The following is a 26,434-nucleotide window of genomic DNA, read 5'->3' as shown; positions in this document are numbered from 1 at the left end:
GTGTTGAAATTGCAGGGGCCCTGGCAGGTATATTTAAATGTTGTTATCTGCGGGTGAGGTGCTAGAGAATTCAAGGATAGCTCATGTTGTTCTGTTGGGTAAAAAAGACTCAAAAAGTAATTCAGGAAATTATAGGGTAACTTTGACGTCGGTCATGGGTAAATTATTGGAAGGGGTGTTAAGCGATAGGATCTACAAGTATTTAGATAGACAGGGACTTATTAGGGTGAGTCAACATGGCTTTGCATATGGTAGGGCATGATTAACAAGAGTGTTTCAAGGAGGTTACAGGAAAATGGATGAAGGCAAGGCAGTGGATGTTGTCTACATGGACTTCAGTAAGGCCTTTGACAAGGTCCTGCATGGGAGGTTATTTAGGAAGATTCAGTTGCTAGGTATACATGGAGAGGTAGTAAACTGGATTAGAAATTGGCTCAATGGAAGAAGCCAGAGAGTGGTAGTGGAGGATTGCTTCTCTGAGTGGAGGCCTGTGACTAGTGGTGTGCCACAGGGATCAGTGCTGGGTCCATTGTTATTTGTCATCTATATCGATGATCTAGATAATAATTTGGTAAATTGGATCAGCAAATTTGCTGATGATACATAAATTGGAGGTGTAGTGGACAGTGAGGAAGGTTTTCAAAGCTTGCAGAGGGATCTGGACCAGCTAGAAAAATGGGCTGAAAAATGGCAGAAGGAGTTTAATACAGGCAAGTGTGAGGTATTGCACTTTGGAAGGAAAAACTAAGGTAGAACATACAAGGTAAATGGTAGGGCACTGAGGAGTGCAGTAGAACAGATGGATCTTTGAATACAGATACAAAATTCCCTAAAAGTGGCGTCACGGGTAGATAGGGTAGTAAAGAAAGCTTTTGGTACATTGGCCTTCATAAATCAAAGTTTTGAGTATACGAGTTGGAATGTTATGGTAAGGCATTGGTGAGGGTGAATTTGGAGTATTGTGTGCAGTTTTAGTCACTTAATTACAGGAAGGATATTAATAAGGTTGAAAGAGTGCAGAGAAGGTTTACAAGGATGTTGCCGGGACTTGAGGAACTGAGTTACAGAGAAAGGATCAATAGTTTTGGACTTTATTCCTTGGAGAGTAGAAGAATGAGCAGAGATTTGATAGAGGTATATAAAATTATGATGGGTCTAGATAGAGTGAAAGCAAACAGGCTTTTTCCACTGAGGCTAGGGGAGAAAAAGAACAGAAGACATGGGTTAAGGGTGAAACGTTTAAAGGGAATATTGGGGGGGGGGGCTTCTTCACAACTGTGTCTGACTGGTACTGGCATAACTGGTTCTTCTGGGCACATTCTGTCTCACTCCCAACTATTTCCTACCTTCCCTTGTACAGGTACGTAATGTCTAAAGGACCAGTGTTTGAGTAAGTGAGACTCACCAAACATTCTCCTGACTGAATCACCGGAATCTCCGAGTCAGATGGGTTCTCTCCAGTTGATGCTCTCAATCCTCGGGCTGGTTCACTTGTTGCTGTTCCCTCGACTTCAGTTGTGGTTTTTCTTCCAATAAATCTCTCACTGCAGGTCTAACTTTAACATGTAAGATAATGAAGCACGTTAACAATGAAAAGGAGGACCAAACATTTCTGCTTAATTTTACTAGGAACAAAACTCACTGAAATTTAAACATTGAAGGTAAATATAATGATCTCAGTGAACAATCTTTTATTGTCCCTCACATGACACAGACGATATGGGATAAGAAGGAGCCGTCATTCAGTCATGGTAAGACATAAATTACAGGAAGAGAATTAGGTGATTCGATCCATATGGTCTGCCCACCATTCAGCCATGGCTGATTTTCATTCCAACACCATAATCCTGTCTTCCTCCTGTTAGCCTGAAGGTACTTAGCAATCATGAATATATTAATTTCTGTCATAAATACCAGAAACACTCAGCAGGTAAGGAATAGCTTACAATACAATTCGATTAATAACATTTCATCAGAATAACTTCAAATATTTTCAGTTTTTAGTGTAGATCTCCAGCACAGCTGCCTGATTTCCACTGTGTGACAGTGAGGGGGGGGGGGGGGGGAGGAATTTCCAAACACAGTTTGAACACCAAACTCAGGGTCTATATCTACTGTTGTAAACACGGAACAGCTCATTTACTCACAGCCTCTCCCTGTGAGGATGGAAGTGGGAATCATCCTCTCCTCAGACTGGCAGTCATTGCTTCCAAAGGAACTCCAGAAACAAACATCTGAACCAAGACCAGAAATACTCGATCAACACCTCATAAGCCCAAGCAGCTCAATCCCTGGGTCCATTTTACCTGGATGAAAAACTATGATATCCCAGGACCCAACCTCACAGAGTCACACAGCTTAATCTGCCACTCACCGACCCTGAGAGTCTCACACATTGTCCTCCCATCTCTCACTGGGTAGTGCAATCCGGGATTTCCCCACAACCGATGTCCAGCTGCTCGAAGAAGGACATCCATCCAGCCCCATCTGTAGAAGCACTAACCAAAGTCCAAGCCAACACCCCAACAGTTCCATTTGCCAGGAATGCCAATCACAGGATTAGAGCCCAAGCACCAACTCTCCCAGTACTCTCTGCTGCCAGTAAAATGCTGCAGTGTGTCAGCCCGTCACTGTTCATAAACTAGCACCTCCACACCAATGCACAACAGAACTGGGACCTGATGACCCTCCGGCATTCCAGCTAACAATAACCGATTCTGGAAATGACTCAGCGAGGCCAAAGGTACAAAAGAGCACTTCACGATGAAGACAAGGGTTAGAAAAAGTTTGCTGATATATAACATTGAGGAGGTGGGATACAAGGCGGACTGAGGATGACCCAGATGGTTGGTGTATATCACTGAAGTGGGGTTGGGGTTGTGAGGAGACTGGACAGAGTTTGAACAAGATGAACAGATGGAACCAGGTGGGAGATGGGATCAAGGACAATCACTGATGATCCTCCAGCAACACATAGGTACTGAATGAATAGTACATACTATTGTACAAAAGATTCTAAAATGACAGAATTAGCAAAAATAACAAGAACTTTACCAGATATACTTTGACCCTCACCAGATTTTTATCAACACACCATAGAAAGTTTCCCATCTGGACACTTCACGCTTTGCACGGTAACTGCTCCATCCATGACTGCGAGGAAATGCAGAGACCTTTGGATACAGAGCAGCACATCACAGAAACCATCCTCCCCCCGAGACTTCCCAGTCCCTCGGTAAAGCAGGCAGTGAAATCAAAGATCCCCACAACCTGGGTTGTTCTGCTTCCTCACCCACCCCAGTCCGGGAGAAGACACAACAGCCATAAAGCTCCAGGACAAATGTAAGGAGCCTCAGGAAGCGAGACGAGTTCGGGCAAGTTGGAGGACGAGTGACCGCCCATCTGGAGATTGTGAACATGCACAAAGAGATCGTTACATCTGTGGTTAAATGGAAGAGGCAAATGGGATCACGTGACCGGGGGGTCTAACATCCCAGGCACAGACTCCAGCTTCCCAGCATTCTGTGGAAATAAACAAACTTGCCCCTCACATCTCCTCTCACCTTAAATGTGTCAGACATTTCAACCCTCAGGAAAAACATACCCTATCTATTCCTCTTGTAATATTATAAACGTCCATCCAGTCTCACCCCAGCCTGCGCCGCTCTGGAGAAATCAACACAAGTTTGCCCAGTCTCTCGTTATAGCTCATGCCCTCTAATCCAGGCAGTGTCCTGGTAAACCTTTCCTGCGCCTTCTCCAAAGACCCAACATCCTTCCGAGAATGGGGGCGACCAGAACTGTATGAAACACTCCAGATGTGGGCTAACAAGTTTTACAAAGCTGCAGCACAACTTCATGACTTTTGAACTCAGTGCTTCAACTAATAAAGACAACCATTGCATTTGCTTCTTAACCACCCGATCAATCTGTGCAGTCTCTTTCAGGGAGTGATGAACTTGGAGTCTAAGATCCCTCTGATCATCGACATTGTTCGGGGTTTTGCATTTAACACTGTACTGTCTCATACATTCAGGGGTGCAGTGCTACCAGAGCTCACCGGAGCGCCGCTCTGACACCTCTGTAAAAAAGTCAAAATAAGCAAGTACGGAATTTAACAACCCCGGATATTAAATAGAGGGAATTTTACGGAAGCGGGTGTTGGAAAGTGTTGGCTGGTGGGGAAAAAATACCACTAATAACATTAGGATATTTGATCGTTTTTGGTGAAATCCTGGAGCTGTGACTGCTTTTTATTTAGGTATTTGTGAAATTCCTCCTCGCTCGACCCATTGGCCGAGGAAGCTGGGAAATCCCTGTACACAAATGTGAGCATTCTTCCGCTCTTTCCAATGGGTACCATTGGATACCATGAAGGAGCTATATTCAGCAAGGAATGAACATGGAAACCCAAGTTTAAAAGTTAAAAACAATGAAAGAAAAATTCACTGCTTGCTTATCTTCCATCTGACTTTGATCAAAAACACAAGCTAATCATCCAAAATCCTCTTCGAAACCTGGATAAATTTAGTTTTATTTTCCAAGCCAAATGGAAAACAAGACATTTCTGGGATTTAAGCTAGTTTTACGTCATTTCAATTATCATTAATAGCAGATCAACCCCTTGGCCTCGCTCCACCAACTGTAGCTGATTGGAAAGAGGCTCTTTTTCCCTTTGTGTTGAAAGGAAGAAGAATAATTTAGTGAGGTAATGAATGAGACAAAACACATTTCCAAACCTCCCAAATGGTTGCTCTCCTCCCCTCTTAATATTTATGACTTTCAAAATACAATCTTTTCTATTCGTATAGATGCGATAATAATAAAGATTCAAGCTTGTTTAACTTTTTATATATTTAAAGACTAAACAGTGTCTGTATCGGTCTAACCATGTCATGTGAGGATATTGTGAGTATCGACACTCACAGGTACACTTCCTGTCCAACCATTTCTGCGAGAGAAACAGTACGAGGCAGAGTTGACAACCTACAGCTTTTGAGACTAATATTCAGCAATATTCGTGGCTTTAGCAATAGTTCATCAGAGTTTCTTTTTTCATACTTGATTACTTGGTTCCAATTTAGGGGCTAAAAGTATAAAAACTGAATTGCTTTATTTTTGTTATTTTTATACCTCTGAGGAACACTGCTAAGTGCTGCGGCCGTCTGCTCTGACTCAGTCGTATTAGTAAGGCTACATCTGTGGTGGTCCGTGGATTACTCGCTAATCCTAAAGTACATTTTTCTCACTTACAACCCTGTGTCTTCGAAGCAAACAAAGTTATTTTACTTGCTTGATAATTATATTCTATGATAATCAGTTAAGTGCAACCGTGTAATACTTTGTCAAATTATTAAATTAAGAATTTTATGTTTAATTGTACCAGTTATACACTGAAATCTAGTGATAGGCTAAAATCTTGTTAATGTTTTAGCTATAACTATATTTCTGTGGAGCTCTGAAATTCATATATTCCTTTCATCTGGTTTATTGCTTGACATTACAAGAAGCCCTATATATGTCACACCCAATTTGTGTACCTGCTCATTACACGAATGGGGCAAGGAAGTTGCCCAGTACATGAAATGAGCAGGTAAACAAATTGGGTGTCACAAACTAAGGGTGATTAATAAGTTCGTGGCCCAAGGTGGAAAGATTCAATTTTACAAAACTTAGCAATTTTCAATTATCTGAAACAGAAATACCACAAAAGTTATTAACTTCAAACTTTCTGCATAATCACTCAAAGAGTTAAACTACACGTGCAGATACCGAACGCTGTATAACTTCAGGCCTAACTTAGGCCACGAACTTATCAATCACCGCCCCCACCCCAACCCCAACCCCAACACCCCCCCCCCCCCCCGTACTGCTCCAGCACCAAAAAAATTGGCACTGCACGCCCCCACCAGCCGTCCGGCAGAGCTCGGGCCCAGACCTTTCCCAATGCCCCCGAGTTACACAACACCGGGATCATTCCCTACTCACCCCTGCTCGAATCGGAGAACCGCCAACAACAGAACTCGGCACCGCGCATGCGTTCAGCAGCGTTCCTCCACAGCGCCACCGGCTGCCGGAGGTCTGCACATCGTCGCCGACAGCCGGAGACCCGCACAGCGCCACCAGTGGCTGGAGATCCATACAGCGCCACCAGTGTTCGGAGGCGGGACGGACAACGGAGAGGTAAAAAAACGACAAAGTCTGCAGATCCTGAAAATCCAAAGCATTACAAACAAAATGCTGGCCGAACACAGCAGGCCGGGTAGCAACGGGAATGGAAATCGGATTGAAAATGTTTGGACACCGGGAAGTCCCGCTTGGAGTGGATAGTTCAAAGGTTAGTTTATTATTAAAGCAGGTATCCATAAATAACGCTGAGCTTTGTTTCTCCACAGAACCACGAAACAAAGAGAGAGCATGAAAGTCGTTCACAGAGAAAAATCAAACTTCCACCCCACCCCCCAGATCAAGAAGAGCGGGATCCCAATCATCAAACACCAAAACCCACCTCTCCGCACAAAAGGGAACAATAATATCGACCCACGATAAAAAAGAAAACACTCCTACCCCGCACAACTGCGGAGGAGCCGGTGTCACCAGTGTCGAGGCGGCCGCACCGGGAGCAGCGGACACAACAGGCGACCCCGGAAGATTCACAGGTGAAGTGTCGCCTCACCTGGAAGGATGTTTGGACAACGGAGAGAGTTCAGCCGTCCGGCCCTTTCACTGTGACACCCCGAACTCCACATCAAATCCGTCCAAACGAATCTGGGCCAACTTTAATGACCAATAAATATATTTTTTCTCAGCGATCAGCTGTATGAATGATCCCCTGACTCTGAGATGAAGGGGTATCTATGGTCCACACTGTCAGGGTGTTGAGTTTACCAGGAGACAAAGACTGCAGGGACGAGAGGTTTTCTGTTGACTAATACACTGTGTGTGGACTCCGCTGGCAATTCTGGTGTTGTGACCCGAATCGAGACAAACACCACGCTGCCCACTCCACCAACAACACGGCACAGCCGGACACATAACAGGGGACTTTACATCCCACAACACTGGAGTCAGTGATGAAACCCGTGATTAATGTTGTTGTCCCACCGAAATAATAAGAAACGCCCATTTTGGTTCGTTTAAATACGGTGACGTCAGACACCCCCACTCGCCTGACGTCACACATGGACTCCCCATACCGGGATCTGCCCTCACGTGCCCTTACGTCACCCACGCGCTGCTGTGCTCGAGCTTTATCGGTTTAACGGCTGGGCTAATAATCACGTGACCAGCCCCTCCCCCCCACCACTGTCAACAGAGGAGTCAGGAGCAGCGCTATTCTCATTGGTGCGAAGCGATGTCAATCACAGGTAACAACCAGTGGCGGAGGCGGACAAGCCGAGTGGGCGTTACCCCGCCGAGTTCCTCTCCCGCTCAAGCGCCGACGCCTCCTCAGAGCGGAGAAAACCTCAAAGTAAATGTCCGCTTTCTGATTTATTTCCATTTCCCTCCGAGGGAAGTTGGGGCGTTTGTGAAGCGTCTCCTGCGGCCGGAGTCTGATGTATCGCTGAGAGGTAGGAGGAGACCGCTCGGCCCGTCGGTTTGATGCCGGTTCCCCGGGGAGGGAGGGATTGTATTGAAAGGATGAAGATGGTGAGAGAGGGGGCGGACAGGATGTTTGTCCCGGTGGGGACAGGAGGGGCTCATCTGTGGAAATGTCTGAACCCACGGTGGTGTCGAGCAGAGGGATTCAGCACGTTGGGGGCAATCACCGGCAGACTGTTGCCCTGCAAGCGGAGCCGATGGTCCGGGTAAAGTGATAATTATTTGTGCTTTGTTGAGATTGTACCTGGAATATGGTGTAAAATCCCGCTCCCCATACTAACACGGGTTATACAGACCAAAGAACAAACTGCCGGAGGAACTCAGTGGGTCGGGCAGCATCTGTGGAGGGAAATGGACCGTCAACATTTCGGGCCGAGACCCTCCCTCTGGACTGAGAGTGGACGGGAAATAGTCAGAGTGAAGAGGTGAGGGGTGGGGATGGGGCAAGAGCCGGGGAGTAAGAGGTGGATCCAGTTGAGGGGGGAGGTGGGGAGGTGGAAATAGTGACAGGGTTGGGAGGTGAGTGGTTGGGGCAACACGGGGCTGCAGAAGATGGAAATTAATTCCATCGAGGATGAACAAAGAGGTTAGAGAGTATTTGTTATAGAGAGTGTGATGAAGATTCACCAGACTGATCCCTGGAGTGGTGGGGTCATCATATGAAGAAAGATCAAATGTGATAACCCTTTCATTTAGAAAAACGAGGACTGAGAGGTGAACATTGAAATGCACAACATCATTACCGGTTGAATCTGGGATCCCAGTCTCTGAAACAGGGGTGGACTACCCGGGACTGAGATGAGGGGAGATGTTTCCACTCCGAGGGTGGTGAATGTCTGTAAATCCCCACCACAGAGGGCGATGATTCTACCTAGAGATTCTACACCTTCCAACCCTATACAACCTCATTATATTGAGTTTATTTAATATTTTACCAAAAGAGCCATACAGCCCTACTTCTGGCTCGTTATTTCAAGAAACATATAAGTATCTGGGGAACGAGAGGACCTGCAGATGCTAGAAATGGAGAGAACTACACATAAAGTGCTGGAGGAGCTCAGCATGTCAAGCAGCATCTCTGGATGGGAATCAACATTCCTGGCCAAGACTCTTCTTTATGACTCGATACCCACGTATCTGGAATATCAACAAGCAAAGACAATAGAAAGTAGTGTAAAATCCAGAAAACCTTTGACAAAATTTAGTTCATGGCTTCAAAAAAAAACCTGCCAAACAGAGCTCAATAGGTAACAAATACAACAAAGGCAATAAACACTTGCATCAATACCGAGATTGACTTTTTTAATGAAAATATCTTGGTCCCATTTCAATCAGTAAAATTTACAAAGACAAATAAGAACTGAAGAGACAACTTTAGAAAAGTCTATTTACACTAAGTCCCACTTAGATTAACGACTACCTTGGACAGAAGGAGGATCAGGAATAACACACATGAAAAAAAAATCACACAACAGTCAGATAAAACCTAAATATATATTTTCATCAAAAATAAACAGGATTCAGCACTCATCTTTTAACTGGCCACATTTCCGGTATCAGGCACAATATAAAACTCTCTGCTTCCCTCTCTGTATCAAAACTGATCATTCCTCCCCTTCATCAGTCTGTGACTTGGCTCAGTTTGTCTGTCTCCTTCGCATTCTGAGCATGCGCCACACACCCACTGAGATCACATTTTATTTACACGGCTGTGACTAGAGACTTTCTGATTATTATGTCCCTCCCGGCATTTGACGGTGGTAAACTCCGAGTCAGCAATGGTATTGAACATCGGGAGTAGGTGATTAGGCTTTTTCGTTGGAGATCGATAAACTGCCGGTAGTGTGTGTCTGGATGAGTGGGTCGTTTTCAGACTGGAAGGAGGTAGCGTTTGGAGTACCCCAGAGATCAGTCCGTGACCACAGTTGTTCACAGTTTAATGTCCCGGCGGAGGCAGCGAGATGTGAGATGTCCCAGTCTGCTGGTGACCGAGAAAGAGTGGAGTGGGGGGAGGGGAGGCTATTCACATGCAATTTCGTAGCTTTGCAATCAGTACATAGTGCACTGTGGGGCTGCAGTGGCAGGTTCCAATCCGCTAATTAGATTTGCTGACCACACTGCATTGATCGGCCGAATCCCAAATAATAACGAGGCAGCCTACAGCGAAGTCATCACCCCGACTCAAGTTGAGTTTTTATCCCTTCTCCAGAGAGCCAAGAAACAAAGAGCATGAAATTCGTTCAGAGAGAAAAATCAAACTTCCACCCCAACCCCAGCATAAAAAAGAACGGCATCCCGATCATCAATCCACACCCCCCCCCCCCGCACAAAAGGGAACAAACATTGAGCCCCCGAAAATAAACACCCCTACCCCGCACAACTGCGGAGGAGCCGGTGTCACCAGTGTAGAGGCGGCCGCACCGGGAGCAGCGGACACAACCGGCGACCCCGGAAGATTCACAGGTGAAGTGTCGCCTCACCTGGAAGGATGTTTGGACAACGGAGAGAGTTCGGCCGTCCGGGCCTGTCACTGTGACACCCCGAACTCCACATCAAATCCGACCAAACAAATCTGGGTGAACTTTAATGACCAATAAATATAATTCCTCTCAGCGATCAGCTGTCTGAATGATCCCCTGACTCTGAGAGGAAGGGGTGTCTATGGTCCACACTGTCAGGGTGTTGAGTTTACCAGGAGACAAAGACTGCAGGGACGAGAGGTTTTCTGTTGACCAATACACTGCGTGTGGACCCCGCTGGCAATTCTGGTGTTGTGACCCGAATCGGGACAAACACCACGCTGCCCACTCCACCAACAATACGGCACAGCCGGACACATAACAGGGGACTTTCCATCCCACAACCCTGGATTCAGTGATGAAACCCGTGATCAGTGTTGTTGTCTCACTGAAAAGTCCATTAAGGTGCTTTTAAATACGAGCGCTCCGTCACAGGTGACGTCTGACACCCCCCACTCGCCAGACGTCACACATGGGCTCCCGACACCGGGATCTGCCCTCACGTGCGCGGTGTCTTACGTCACCCACGCGCTGCTGTGCTCGAGCTTTATAGGTGGAACGGCTGGGCTAATAATCACGTGACCACCCCTTCCCCACCGCTGTTATGGTGTGAAGCGATGTCAATCACAGCTTACAACCAGTCACGGAGGCGGACAAGCCGAGTGGGCGTTACCCCGCTGAGTTCGTCTCCCGCTCAAGCGCCGACGCCTCCTCAGAGCGGAGAAAACCTCAAAGTAAATGTCCGCTTTCTGATTTAATTCCATTTCCCTCCGAGGGAAGTTGGGGCGTTTGTGAAGCGTCTCCCGCGGCCGGAGTCTGATGTATCGCTGAGAGGTACGAGGAGAACACTCGGCCCGTCGGTTTGATGCCGGTTCCCCTGGGAGGGAGAGGGGGATTTTATTGAAAGGATGAAGATGGTGTGAGAGGGGGCGGACAGGATGTTTGTCCCGGTGGGGACAGGAGGGGCTCATCTGCGGAAATGTCTCAACCCACGGTGGTGTCGAGCAGAGGGATTCACCACATTGGGGGCAAACACCGTCAGACTGTTGCCCTGTAAGCCGGACCAATGGTCCGGGAAGAGTGACAATTATTTGTGTTTTGTTGAGATTGTACCTGGAATATGCTGTAAAATCCAGCTCCCCATACTAACACGGGTTATACAGACCAAAGAACAAACTGCTGGAGGTACTCAGTGGGTCGGGCAGCATCTGTGGAGTGAAATGGACCGTCAACATTTCGGGCCGAGACCCTCCCTCTGGACTGAGAGTGGACGGGAAATAGTCAGAGAGAAGAGGTGAGGGGTGGGGATGGGGCAAGAGCCGGGGAGTAAGAGGTGGATCCAGGTGAGGGGGGAGGTGGGAAGGTGGAAATAGTGACAGGGGTGGGAGGTGAGTGGTTGGGGCAACACGGGGCTGCAGAAGATGGTAATTAATTCCATTGAGGATTAACAAAGAGGTAAGAGAGTATTTGTTACAGAGAGTGCAATGAAGATTCACCAGACTGATCCCTGGGGTGGTGGGGTCATCATATGAAGAAAGATCAAATGTGATAACCCTTTCATTTGAGAATCGAGGACTGAGAGGTGAACACACTGAAATGCACAACATCATTACCGGTTGAACCAGGGATCCCAGTCTCTGAAACAGGGATAGACTGTGCGGGACTGAAATGAGGAGAAATGTCTCCATTCCGAGGGTGGTGAATGTTTATAAATCCCCACCACAGAGGGCGGTGAAGACTCAGTGATCGTCCGCACGTAAAACAGAGGCCGGCAGATGTGTGTGGAGACCGAAGGGATGGAGGAAATGAGGATCGGGCAGAAACACGTGGCTGAGATGGGTGAGCAGCCGCCATCTTGCTGATGGTTAGAGGGGCTGAATTGCCTCCTGCTGTTTCTCACTTGATGTTTCAGTGTTCCTGTCCAGCAAGGCTCTGGAGGAATGTGAATAGAAATTAGTGTTTAGAAACACAAAACTGATTTAAATGAAACGTGAACATTTCCTTTTTGCGTCTGAATTATGTTTTGGACCTGGATGGGAATTGAGCCGGTGACTCTGTGACCTGGACGTGGAGGGAAAAGGATCGGGGAAGATATGGTGTGGAAAAATAATCATGTATCTGGGGTAAATATGGAATAATGTGGGGAATGCGGTGGATGGGTCGGGCAGCATGTGAGGGGCGAGGAGTAGAGTCACCAGTTCAGGAGGGAGTCCCTCCACCCGTCACCTGATCCCGGTTCCTGTTCACGTTTTTCTGCAGATCTGCAGCATCTGCGGGTTACTGCTCTACGTGTACGTGTAGCTTCACCTTTCCCCGTTCAGACAAGTCAGTGAGATCCGGATCTGTCACGTCCTCTCGTTGTGGGTGGACAATGTTTATTTCTCTGCAACACTTTCTGTTGTTTCATTCCACTGTTTTGTGGTGCTGAAGTGCTGCCGATGTTTCTGGATGTCTGACCCGTTTATGTGAGGATTTAGCCATTTGTATTTATCTGAGCTTCTCATAAATGTGTAAAGTTTAGTTCAGCTTCACTTCAGAATTTCCACCCAGTCAGTCAAATTGCTCCACACAATTAAAATAGCTTATTACTTTTTTCTCTATTTTTGTACTATATATATGTATATTCTTATTTTAAATCACAATTTTTCAAAACTATTGTTATGAATTAGGTTCTGCTGCTACCGCAGGGACAACAAATTTCATGTCATATGCCGGTGCTATTAAACCTGATTCTGATATTGATATGGGAGACCCACCACCGGTCACCTGATCCCAGTTACCGCAGATCGTAATGTGAGATTGAAGTATTTTCCATATATTTGCTTTCCACAGAAATGACAACAGTTCAGTTTCCTTCTGAGGTTCTGGAGCAGAAGCTCAGTCTGTCTAATATTTCCACACAATTAAAATGGGAAATTTGTTTATTATCATCATGTACTGAGCTACAGTGAAAATCTTGCCTGATGTACCATCCAGACAGATGGATACATTTCAACAGTACATTGAGCTGATATACATCAAAATAATCACTGTAACAAAGCATTATGGCTGCAGAGAAAGTGCGGTGCAGATAGACATATGGTGCAGGGTCACGTCCAGTTACATTGTGAGGTTGAGTCCATTTTATCATTCATTTGGCTTATAACTGTAGACAGGAAGCCGTCCTTCAGCCGGGTGTTACGCACTTTAAGGCTTTTGTATCTCCTCCCCGATGGGGGAGCGGGTTTGCAGCAAGAATGTCTGTGGTTGTGAGGATCTTTGAGTACATGGCCTGCTCTCCCGAGGCAGGGGAAGAGTAGGAAGAGCCCATGGAATGGAGGCTTGTTTCTCTGATGTTCTCTGCAGTTCCTTGCAGTCATGGGCAGAGCAGTAGCCATACAAAGGCGTGAAGTATCGACAAGGAGATCAGAGACCTCGGCCGTCACCCTGCCTTGTGTAGCTGGATCCTGGACTTCCTGTCAGATCGCCAGCAGGTGGTAAGAGTGGGCTCCATCTCCTGTCTCTCTGACCCTCAGCACACATACCCCACAGGGTTGTCTCTTTGGCGCCCTCCTTTACTCTCTGTGCACCCATGACTTGTGTTGCCACCCACAGCTCCAATCTGCTATTTAAATTTGCTGACAGCACTACATTGATTGGCCTAATCTGAAATACTGATAACAATCAATCAACTGCCTTCTGACAAGGCTCGGTTCAAACAAACTTTTCACCCTTCTTCAGGAGATTGGTCAGAGGAAGAGCGATAGCAGCAAAGTTCTTACGATAATATCCATCCATTCCCAGAAACCTTCTAACAGCCTTCTTTGCAGTCAGAATAGGAACTTGAGAAATTGTCTGGACTTTTGCCCGAACAGGAGCCAACTTGCTTTGACGTACAACATAGCCAAGACAGGTCACACTGGCATGGCCATATTCACTCTTAGCCAAGTTAACTGTAAGGTTGTCCTAGGAAAGCCTGTCAAATAGCTTTTCTACTGCAGAGATATGCTCTTCCCAAGTGTCACTCCGTGTAACTAAGTCATCAATATAGGTATCTGTGTGTTCTAACCCTCGAATTACAAAATCAATCATTCTCTGGGATGCTCCTGGAGCATTTTTCCTTCCAAAAGGCAAAACATTGTATTCATACAACCCAGATGCTGTCACAAACACAGAAATGTCTCTACCTCTGTCTGTCAATGGAACACACCAATACCCTTTGAACAGATCAATCTTTGTAAGATATTAGCTATTCCAACATTATCGATGCAATCATCCACCCTAGGGATAGGATAGGCATCAGTTTTTGTTACTGCATTTACCTTTCTACAATCAGTGCAAAATCTAACACTACCATCATGTTTGGGCATAATAATGCAGAGTGACTCCAATCTCATTTTGAAGGCCTAATAATACCATTCTCCAGCATATACTCAATTCCCTGGTCAGCCAATTTACACTTTTCGACGTTCATGCGAAGTTGGTGTTGTTTAATCGGTTTGGCTTGACCAACATCTACATCATGTACTGCGACCGTGGTTTGCCTGGGAACATCGGAAAATAAATCTTTGTACTTCAGAATTAATTCCTTCAGCTGTTGTTGTTGCTTTGGCTGCAGATGAGCCAACTCGTTATCAATGTTTTCTAGAACAACCGAGTTCATTAGCCTAACTGGGACCATGTTTGGCTTGTGAAAAGTCTCAGACGAGTCAATTGTTTCATTCTCAGGGTTACCAGATTCATTTGTTTTGACAACAATACTCACAGATGGTGCCTGCTTGTCAAAAAAGGCTTTATCATATTTATGTGCACCACCTGTGTTAGTTTACGTCAGTCGGGTGTTTTAATAACAGAATTCACATTATTAATTTGAGAGACTATCTCATACGGTCTATTGAATTTCGCCTGAAGTGGATTCGTCAACATAAGGCAAGCACCTTATCTCCCACCTGGTATTTTCTTTCGCAACCCTGCTTATCAAACCAACACTTCATTTTGTTTTGAGAAATCTTTAAGTTTTGTCTCGCTAGACTACAGGCTTGGTGTAGTTTATTTTTGAACTTCAAAACATAGTCTAACGAGTTAACATGCACATCCCCATCAATCCACGGTTCCTTTTAACAAGGTCAAAGGTCACTCTGCGACCAAATACAAGTTCAAATGGAGTAAAGCCCAGTGATTCCTGTACTGACTCTCTTTCTGTGGACAAAATCAAATGTATTCCTTCATCTGGACAAAAGCAAAAGTATCCCTTCATCCCAGTCTTTTCCATTTTCAACACAATATGTCTTAATCATTGTTTTGAGGGTAGAATGAAATCTTTCTAAAGCCCCTTCTGGTTCCGGATGGTATGCAAATGATGCAATCTGTTTTGCTCCCAATTCATAAACTACCTGCTTGAATAATGCAGATATACAAATACATCCTTGATCAGACTGTATTTCTTTAGACAAATCGAATAAAGTGAAAATCTTGGTAAGAGCCTTCACCACAGTTTTAGCTTTAATATTTCTGAGAGGCATTGCCTCTGGGAATCTGGATGTAGTACACATAATAGTTAGCAGATACTGATGGCCAGCTTTAGACTTTGGCAATGGGCCAACACAATCCACTATAACTTTCGAAAAAGGGTTCACCGAATGCAGGTACATGCCACTGGGGTGAGCTCATTAGGTTTACCCACAACTTGACAAGTGCCTTTTGGAAACTCTTATTCAGGGTAAACATAACTTCATGAGTTAAAGCAAACTGATCTGCTAATCCAGCAGATTCCTGCGGAGTGGCAGCATCATTTCCATCTAAATACGCCTTTATGTCATCAGGGACGCACCTTTGGAATTCTTCAATTAAAACCAAATCTCTCAAGCTGTTAAAATCATCATTTACATGTTCAGATGTGCACCAGTGGTCAATAGACACAAATTTCTCATAAGCAAATTCCGTATAACTGGTTCACAGATTTCTTCAAATTTCTAAACTTTTGCCTGTCTGCTTCTGGGACCAACCCATAAGCTTTGAGCACAGCCTGTTTCACTACGTCATAATATGTGGTCATAATGCGTGGCCATGTGGTTAAGGTGTTGAACTAGCGATCTGGTCATGAGTTCGAGCCTCAGCCGAGGCAGCTTGTGTGTCCTTGAGCAAAACACTGAACCACACACAGCTCCTGCACATTTATAGCCCAGTGGCGATGATTGGGGCAGCATAAATAAGTAAATAATAAGCTGCTTCAGCAACTGTCAAAGCAGAATAGGGTTGCTAAGCCTTCCCCTTAAGTACACTTTGTAAGAGAATTTTCTGTCTGCTTTTCTGCCTCTTTAGCCTGAAACTGCCTCTGCCTTTCTGGAGCCTCCATCTTTAATATTTCTAACTTCTACTGGAGCTCAAGCTCACGAGGTTTACATTCAGGAAACACCTCCAACTCCTTCACTTTAAACACATCCTCAGATACATAATACTCAGCTATTATCTTCTGCATCTGTGCCCTCCTCATTGTCAATTTCACCTTAGCAAGTATTAACGTTCTAGCAATACTCAACAACTCAATCCTTCTGGTGTCCTCTAATGCCTGAGAGGTTCACACTTCCAGATATCTATCAACATCCATTGCTGCTGGTTTTCTGCACACAAGTAAATCAAAAGGGATTTCCCCAATGAAATTGATAATTAATCAATCCTTAAATTTGTCATATCCCAGACACAGCCCCATTTTGTTACAAACCATAATGGTTTAGAAATGAACCAACAGCAAAAGACTACTCCCAGTGGCCACACATTTTAATTCCACATCCCATTCCCATGCTGATATGTCTATCCATGGCCTCCTCTACTGTCAAAATGAATCCAAACTCAGGTTGGAGGAACAACACCTTATATACCGGCCGAGTAGCCTCCAACATGATGGCATGAACACTGACTTCTCTAACTTCTGTTAATGCCCGTCCTCCCCTTCTTACCCCATCCCTGACATATTTAGTTGTTTACCTGTTCTCCCCCTCCCTCTGGTACTTCCACCCCCACCCTTTTCTTTCTCCCAAGGCCTCCCGTCCCATGATCCTTTCCCTTCACCAGCTCTGTATCACTTTCGCCAATCACCTTTCCGGCTCTCAGCTTCACCCCCATCCCCTCAGGTCTTCTCCTATCATTTGCATTTCACCCTCCCCCCATTACTTTCAAATCTCTTACTATCTTTCAGTTAGTACTGTCGAAGGGTCTCGGCCCACAACGTCGACAGTGCTTCTCCCTATAGATGTTGCCTGGCCTGCTGTGTTCTATCAGCAATTTTTTTGTGTTTGTATTTCCAGCATCTGCAGATTTCCTCGTGAGTGTTATGTGTATGTATGTGTGTAAATATAACTCCCAAACTTCTGAGCTCAGGGGAAACAAGGCTTGGAGTCTGGAGATGTTAAAGTATTAAAGTTCAATTCATTCACAGAATAGGTGATGTGAGAGAGATATTTTTGTAATCCAGGGTAAATGTTGAGAGAAGGCAATTATGTTGTATTCCACAGGTTCCATGGTGGTAAAAAGAGAGAACAGTCGCTCTAGATTTTATCCATCATCTTTACAAATGTACATACGAATTATCACCTAAAGTGAATTGTCATAAGGGGTATCATCAAATGAATGACCACGCCACAGCCAGGCAAGGGTTAACACATAAGTCGTCTCCACAGGATATCCCAAATCAGATCCACTCCTGTGGATCAAATGAGGTGACAACCACACATTCGATGTACGGTGAATCGATAACTAGCCCACCCTTGTGAGCGAAGGAAAGTTCCAAACCGTGATCCTTGGCTACTAGTTCCCTGGTTTTGATCCTTCCATTTTTCCTCCTTTGTCTCCGTCTGACTCTGAGTGTCTGTGTCCTCAGTTAAAACTAAACAAGCTGTGAGCGATGTAAACAAGCTGCAAGTCAGACTGATTCACCTTCTTAATATCTCTCTCTCTCTCTCTCTTAAAATGACAGTCTACAGCAAACAAAACCAAAGGATTCATAACAATGGCCTCTCCTTACTGTGAACTGACTGGTGTGCCAAGAGGTGGGATGACTGAGTGAATCCTTTCCCACATTCTGAGCCTCTCTCTAGTGTGAACTCGCTGATGACTCTGTAGGGCGGATGACTGAGTGAATCTCTTCCGACAGAATAAACAGGTGAACGGCTTCTCCCCAGTGTGAACTCGCTGGTGTCTCCGTAGGGTGGAAGAGTCAGTAAATCTCTTCCCACAGACTGAGCAGGTGAATGGCTTCTCCCCAGTGTGAATTCGCTGATGTACCAGTAGGATGGATGACACAGTGAATCCTTTCCCACAGACTGAGCAGGTGAATGGCTTCACCTCAGTGTGAACTCGCTGGTGTCTCTGTAGGGTGGATGACTGAGTGAATCTCTTCCGACAGAATAAACAGGTGAACGGCTTCTCCCCAGTGTGAAGTCGCTGGTGTCTCTGCAGGGTGGAAGAGTCAGTGAATCCTTTCCCACACACTGAGCAGGTGAACGGCATCTCCCCAGTGTGAACTCGCTGGTGTCTCCGTAGGGTGGAAGAGTCAGTGAATCTCTTCCCACAGACTGAGCAGGTGAATGGCTTCTCCCCAGTGTGAATTTGCTGATGTACCAGTAGGGTGGATGACACAGTGAATCCTTTCCCACACACTGAGCAGGTGAACGGCCTCTCTCCAGTGTGAACTTGCTGATGTCTCCGTAGGGTGGAAGAGTCAGTGAATCTCTTCCCACAGACTGAGCAGGTGAATGGCATCTCCCCAGTGTGAATTCGCTGATGTACCAGTAGGGTGGATGACAGAGTGAATCCTTTCCCACAGACTGAGCAGGTGAATGGCTTCTCCCCAGTGTGAACTCGCTGGTGACTCTGTAGGGTGGATGACAGAGTGAATCCTTTCCCACAGACTGAGCAGGTGAATGGCTTCTCCTCAGTGTGAACTCGCTGGTGTCTCTGTAGGTTGGATGACAGACTGAATCCTTTCCCACAGACTGAGCAGGTGAAAGGCTTCTCCCCAGTGTGAACTCGCTGGTGTCCCTGTAGGGTGGATGATTGAGTGAATCCTTTCCCACAGACTGAGCAGGTGAATGGCTTCTCCCCAGTGTGAACTCGCTGGTGTCTCTGTAGGTGGGATGACAGAGTGAATCCCTTTCCACAGTCTGAGCAGGTGAACAGCTTCTCCCCAGTGTGAATTCGCTGATGTACCTGTAGGGTGGATGACTGAGTGAATCCTTTCCCACAGACTGAGCAGGTGAATGGCTTATCCTCAGTGTGAACTCGCTGATGTACCAGTAGGCGGGATGACAGTGTGAATCCCTTTCCACAGTCTGAGCAGGTGAACGGCTTCTCCCCAGTGTGAACTCCCTGATGTCTCAGTAGGCGGGATGACAGTGTGAATCCCTTTCCACAGTCTGAGCAGGTGAACAGCTTCTCCCCAGTGTGAATTCGCTGATGTACCAGTAGGGTGGATGACAGAGTGAATCCTTTCCCACAGACTGAGCAGGTGAATGGCTTCTCCCCAGTGTGAACTCGCTGGTGACTCTGTAGGTTGGATAACTGAGTAAATCTCTTCTCACAGACTGAGCAAGTGAACGGCCGCTCCCCAGTGTGAACTCGCTGGTGAGCCATTAGGTCAGATGACAGAGTGAATCCTTACCCAGAAGTTCAGCAGAAGACCAGCCTCTGCCCAGTGTGAACTGATTGGTGTGTCCACAGGTGCGATGACCGACTGAACCCCTTCTCACACACAGAACAGGTGAATGGCCTTGTCCAGTGTGAACTTGCTGATGTACCTTTAGTTGAGATAACCGAGTGAATCCATTCCCACTGTCTGGGCAGGTGAATGTCCTTTTTCCTGTGTAAAATGATGGGCGTGCCAGTTGGTCAAAATCACCGAGTGAATTCCTCCCTACAGTCTGAGCAGGAAGGGTGGACAATTGGATCCCTTGCTCCACTTCTTAAGTATCTAGGCAGAGACAACAAAACTGGTGTGTCGTGTTTGAGCTTCCTGGAGATGAATTCCTTCTCATTTTTAACCTGTAAAAAAATTTACAAAATCCATCAATGGGTGTAGGACAACATTTCAGATGAGATTACTTGAGTTGCCAAGGTTTGATCTGGTATCACACTGTTACAGTGAGGTTCACCCCAAGTTGGACAGAGAAATCATCTCCTGACTGGGCGGAGAGCTGGTATCTGGAATGACCATCAATTATCTGATGCTCTTCCTGTCTCTTTAACAATGGGGCATTTCTGCCATCATCAGTCTGTGACCTGGCTCAGTTTGACTCCCTCCATTGGTATTATTCCCGGCTCCTGCTGAGCGGCATGTGTTCCTTGTCCCACAGTGACTGAAACACTCTCATGCAAATTGTCTTTCTTGACGTGCAGCTGGGATCTTCTCTTGTGTATTATTAACAAAATCCCACAATTTTAACGCCATTTAAAAAATTCCTGCTGAAATGACTGGTTGGTCCGCACATCTGTTAAAAGGACTTAGAGTGAATTTTTGTATTATTTCAGGTTCTTGTCGCAATCATAGAAAATTTCAACACAGAAACAGGCCCTTTGGGCCATCTAGTTTGTGCTGAACTATTTAAACAGCCCACTCCCACACCCCTACCATCCAGGTATCTACACAAACCTCTTAAACGTTAAAATCGAGCTCGCATGCACCACTTGTGCTGGCTGCTCATTCCACAGCCGGATGACCGTCTGTGTGAAGAAGTTCCTCTCATGCTCCCCTTAACATTTCACCTTTCACCCTTAACCCATGGCCTCTGGTTGTAGTCCCACCCAATCTCAGTGGAGAAAGCCAGCTTGCATTAACACTATGTGTGCCTCTCTATCACAATCAAATCTCCCCTCAATCTTCTACATTCCCAGGAATAATGTCCTGATTTGTTCAATCTTTCCTTATAATCCAAGTCCTCCAGACATGGCAACATCCTTGTGTATTTTCTCTGAAATCTCTGAACTTCTTTTACATCTTTCCTGTAGGTAGGTGACCAAAACTGCACATAATACTCCAAATAAGGCCTCACCAATGTCTTCTACAAGTCATCTATTGTTGTCACTACTGTGGTTCATGCAGGGCAATGGGCTAAAATATTTCCTTCCATCCCTATCTATCTGTGATACCACTTTCAGAGAATTGTATTCCCAGGTCCCTTTCTTCTACAACACTCCTCCGTGCCCGACCAGTCACTGTGAAAGACCTCCCTTGGTAGGTCAGACCAAATGCCACAACTCACACTGGTCTGCATTAAATTCCATTTTCCATTTCTCAAACCATTTTCCCACCTGGTCCAGATCACACTGCAAGCCATGATAGTCTTCTTGCAGCCGCTAAACCCCCAGTCTTGTTGTCATCCACAAATTTTCTGATCCAGTTAACCACACTATCATCCAGATTACAGATATAGATGACAAACAACAACAGATCCAGCACTGATCCCTATGGCACACAACTAATCACAGGATTACAGTTATAGATGCAACCATCTGCTACCACACTCTGGCTGCTCCCAAAGACAGTGTCTCATCCAATTTACTGTCTCATCTAGAATGCTGAGTGACTGAACCTTCTTGACCAACCTCCCATATGAGACTTTATCAAGTGCCTTGCTAAAGTCCATGTAGACAACATCTACTGCCTTGCCTTCATCCACTTCCCTGATAACTTCCTCGAGAGACTCTGAAAGATTGGCTAGTGCCATGCTGTCTATCCTTTATCAGTCCACACCTATACAAATACTTACAGTATATACTTGGTTCCTGCACACACATTCCAATAACTTTCCCAGTTCTGATGTCAAGCTCACCAACGGATAACTTCCTAGTGTATTTTTACAGCCTTTCTTGAACAGCAGAACAACATTGTCTGTCCTCCAATCCTCCAGTACCTCACCTGTCACTGAGGATGATTTAAATATCTGTGCTAAGGCCCCAATAATTTCTGCACTTGTCTTCCGCAGGGTCCTGGTGAACAACTTGTCAGGCCCTGGGGATTGATCCACACTAATTTGCCTCAAGACAGCAAACCCCTCCACCTCTGTAATCTGTACAGGGTCCATGAAGTTGATGCGGCTTTGCCTCACTTCTCTAGACTCTGTGTCCATCTCCTGAGTAAATACGGATGCAAAAAAAATCTCCCCAAGTCTATGCTATCCTTCATATGGATTAACATTCTGATCTTCCAAAGGATTAATTTTTTTTCCCTTGCAATCTTTTTTGCTCTTAACATGTCTGCAGAATCCCTGAGGATTCTCCTTCACCTTGACTGCTGGGGCAAACTCATGCCTTCTTTTATTTCTTTCATAAGTGTTCACTTGAATTTCCTGTATTTCATAAGTACCCCATTTGCTCCTATCTGCCTGTACCTGGTATGCACCTCCTTTTTATTGATCTGGGAGAGGAAAGCCAAAGGGGTGATAGATCTGCATGGTGGGAGGTGGGGGTAAGGAGGGTTAAACTAAAGTTGCAGGGGGAATGGGAGCCTGAATAACAGAACAGATAGTGGTGGGGTTGTGGAGAACGATTTTGTTCAGGCCTCAGACAAAGTCAGGAATGAAAAAGTTGAGTGTGGTGCAGTGAATATGCTGAGCCCTGTATATTTCAATACAAGGAGCAGCGTAGGAAAGGCGGATGTGTTCAGGCCATGATCAACACTAGGATCTGGCAACTGTGGACTGGGACAGGCTGCTTTATGGCAAAGGTGTGCTTGGTAAATGGGAGGCCTTCAAAGCAAAATTCTTAAAGTAGAAAGCGGGTATGGCAGAATCAAAGGTAAAGACAGAAACTGTAGGGAAACTTGGATTGCAAGAGATTTTCAGACCCTGGTAAAGCACAAAATGGAATTACATAACAGGGATAGGCAGTCAGTTTCTTATGGAGTATAAGAAATGCAAGAGAACACATAAGAAATCAATCAGGATGGATAAAAGATGGCATGAGGTTGCTGTCACAGAAAAGATGTAGGATAATCCTCAGGGATTCTAGTGATAGATTAAGAGCAAAAGGATTGCAAGGCACAAAGTTGGTCCTCTGGAAGACCAGAATGGCAATCCACGTGCGGAAACAAAGCAGATGGGGGAGATCTTAAATATTTTTCAAACTCTATTTACTCAGGAGATGGACAAAGGGTCTATGGGAGTGTGGAAAAGTGGCATTAACCATTTCAACCCTGTGGAAAACACACTCCTCTGGCCACTCACACGCTCAATACCCCTCATCATTTTATACACCAAAAAATGTCTCTAAATATAAATAAGGAAATTATACATTGCACAACCTACTTTCCATGATTCAGTACATTTACACAGTCAGGTGTGTAAAAAAGGCCTAACAAATATCAGGGACAAATGGGCCCAATTCACCCCAAACACAAACTGTTCCTGCTGCTACCATCCAGGAAACGGTACCACAGCAAAAGGACCAACAGGCTCTGGCACATCATCTTCCACCAGGATCATCACTGATTAATTCATGCTGATACAATTGCATTTCGATGTTATATTGACTGTCCCATGTGCAAACTATCTATGTAAATTACACGTTGCACATTTAGATGGAGATGTAAGGTAAATATTTCTACTCCTCATGTTTATGAAGTATGTATCTAATAAAGTCAATTCAATTCACCCTCTCCACTATCTGTTCTGTCATTCTGGCTCCCATTCCCTCTACAACTTATTTTAACTACATCACCCCCTCCCCTGCTCACTACCACTAGTAAGCCTTACCACTAGGTTATTCATCCCCTCTTGTTCTGTTCCTCTACCTGACGAATTCCCTATCAGGCCTTTGACTTTCCTCTGCCAGGTAATTCCCCCCAACAGTTTATGAAGTGCTCCACCTGTTGTTGTGGGGGATGGCCACTAGAGTACTCTGCGATGCCTATTTAACCTCATTCCCCTTCCTGATTCTTACTCAGTTTCCTGTGTCTTGTGGGTGTGACTCACCTCTCTGCATGTCATATCTATCACCCCCTCCAACTGCTGGATAATCTGGAATTCACCCATTTCAAGTTGCAGCTCATTGAAGTGCAGGGTTACAAGCTGCACAATCTTGTAGGTGAGGGCATCAGGGACACTGGAGGCCTCCCCTCCTTCCCTCCTATACCCCTCTAATTTGTAATAATCTCCCCTCTAATTTGTAATAACCAGTGTGCAGATAAATCTTGTACTGTGCATTTTTTACCCAGTGACAATATGTGCACAGTGAATTTTATATAGAGAGGTATTCATTTTCACAGCTGGCAAATCACTGTTGATAAGTACTTTGATCGAGTTCATCTGCATTCTCACACAACCTATGTAGCAGGCCTGTAACAGGAAATGGAGGATTTTCTCACCAAATCTTTTGCACATTGTCCATATGTGGTTTGCTTGCTAAATTATGCTTTAAAAAGTCAGATTTCCAAATATCACTCCACTTCTTCCCACTTGCAAATTCTCCAGCAACTTTTGCATCACCAAAATGCAAACAAGCATCACTAGTTTCTGTATTCTACATAAATATTCCCCCTGAATCCTCCCCCAATGACTGAGGGTGGTGTATTCAGTGAATGCAATGCCAATGTATATGAAGGGAAGGGCCGTTCTCTGTCTCACTGGAGTCTGACACATTTGTGATGTGAAAGCTACTTGTTGCCCGGGGCAAAGTTGTTTGATGTCATTACGTACCCAGAGAGAATGGGACAAAACATGTTCTCACCGGTCGAAAAGTCCAGAGCAAGAGGAGGTAAAGGAAGCAACACACACAAAATACTGCAGGAGTTCTGCAGGCCAGGCAGCATCTGCGGAAAAAAGTACTAATGCAGATTTTCTCAACTGGTGATGTAAAAGATTTTGTTCCCTTTCTCCGAGTTCCTAATCCTTGCATTTAGATAGCTGGAGCTCAGCTCTGTCTGAGAGATCCATCGGTTCCCATTCCCTCATCAGCCGGAAGCTCCCCGGGGTCCGTGTACGGATCGTGGGGCTGAGAGAGGGGGAAGAGGGCAGGACTGTCCCGAGATTGCGGATCACGGTGTCCGGATTTCACAAGAATCGTCCCGAAGTCGCTGCTTAAGAAAACACACGGAGATTCGCTCTTACCTGCAACCGACATTTTCAAAGCCTTCAGTGTACTGCGCGCATGCGTGATACACAGTGACGTCATCATCCTGAACCCTGCGCATTTCATCGGCGCTTCAGCACCGGCGAAATTCTTAACGCATGGCCCCATGGGAAGTCATGGTGCCATTAAACATTTCTGCAAGCACCGGTTCAATGTCCATACCTCATTTTTTTTTATCCTGGGTATCGAAAAAATCTGCAGCTGTTTAACGCAGAGAGCGGCTCCCATAAACAATATACTCAATATCAACGTGTATCTAATGCCAATGTAAAATGCAGATATAAAACACAGGAGATTCTGCAGTTGCTGGATATTCCTCTCCAAAATTACTGCCTGACCTGTTGATTTCCTCCTGTGTTTTGCAGAAATTGACCACCTTTTTTTTTCGATCAACCAGTTTCCAAATGCTTCTAATCTTTCACTTTTAACCACATCGTGCTGGTCTTATTCGTCCTCCTCCTCTGGACCCCATCTCTCTCTGGAGCCCCTGATTCAGGCTGGAAACTCTTTTGTTTCTGAATCTGCACCATCGAAGATTCACTCGCTAGTCTGCTGTCAGATTTTAGAGGTGCATTGTGTTCCGAGACCGCAGGTTCGTTTACTGTGAGTGTCGCTTTAAGGGCCTGAGTGAGGAGGGCTGTGACGTCAGACACAGGCTGCGGCAGCCTGAGGGAGCGGGAGCGGGAGAGGGAGACAAGCTGTTGGAAATTCAGCGTGTGACTGCTATAGGCTGCAACTCTTCCATGCCCAAAATGTACGGTTGATCTGATCATCGGCACGTAGTGCACAACGGATGTGTGACTGTCACTTCGTATCATCCATGTGCGTGGATTTGCTGGAGTATCCTGTGGTGTCACTTTTGTCGGCCCTTACCTGGAATCGGGGTGTTCTGTGGTAACCACTTGAAGACGATATTCCTGTGACTGTCACCTGGTGATATTTCTAAGTGGATTTCGGAACTAATCGACGGATAAGATCTTCGGCGACTGTTATTTCGTTCACCCAGCGTGGAATGTGTGTGGAATTCTTCGTAATTGCCTTCTCTCTACGTGTTCGTGTGGATTTACAAATCTCTCCTCTCACTCACTTATTCCGTGGATTACTGAACTTTTCCACTTTACCATCTGAAGACTTTAAGCATTGTTTCCCAAGAGTTTTGGGAGCTATATATACGCATAACACTGTTAACTTCTGTTTACTTCCTTTAATCTTTTATA

The 26,434-nt window shown here is 45.5% G+C and overlaps 1 protein-coding gene across 1 annotated transcript in view; it reads right to left on the bottom strand.

The window, feature by feature from the left end:
• The window catches only part of LOC132386868 (zinc finger protein 850-like), a 32,422-nt gene extending 7,187 nt beyond the window's left edge, over nt 1–25,235 (bottom strand). The window contains exons 1-4 of the mRNA XM_059959224.1: nt 25,196–25,235; nt 18,257–20,135; nt 18,156–18,183; nt 17,012 (exon numbers count right to left, since the gene is read on the bottom strand). Coding sequence (XP_059815207.1) covers nt 17,012; nt 18,156–18,183; nt 18,257–19,727 — 1,500 coding nt within the window. The 5' untranslated portion in view covers nt 19,728–20,135; nt 25,196–25,235. The remainder of the gene's footprint in view (nt 1–17,011; nt 17,013–18,155; nt 18,184–18,256; nt 20,136–25,195) is intronic.
• Between the last annotated feature and the right edge of the window lie 1,199 nt (nt 25,236–26,434).

This window comes from Hypanus sabinus, unplaced genomic scaffold (assembly GCF_030144855.1).
Source record: "Hypanus sabinus isolate sHypSab1 unplaced genomic scaffold, sHypSab1.hap1 scaffold_135, whole genome shotgun sequence".
Taxonomy (NCBI): domain Eukaryota; kingdom Metazoa; phylum Chordata; class Chondrichthyes; order Myliobatiformes; family Dasyatidae; genus Hypanus; species Hypanus sabinus.
The sequence above is the reverse complement of the archived record's forward strand: the minus strand, read 5'-3'. Positions and strand labels throughout refer to the sequence as shown.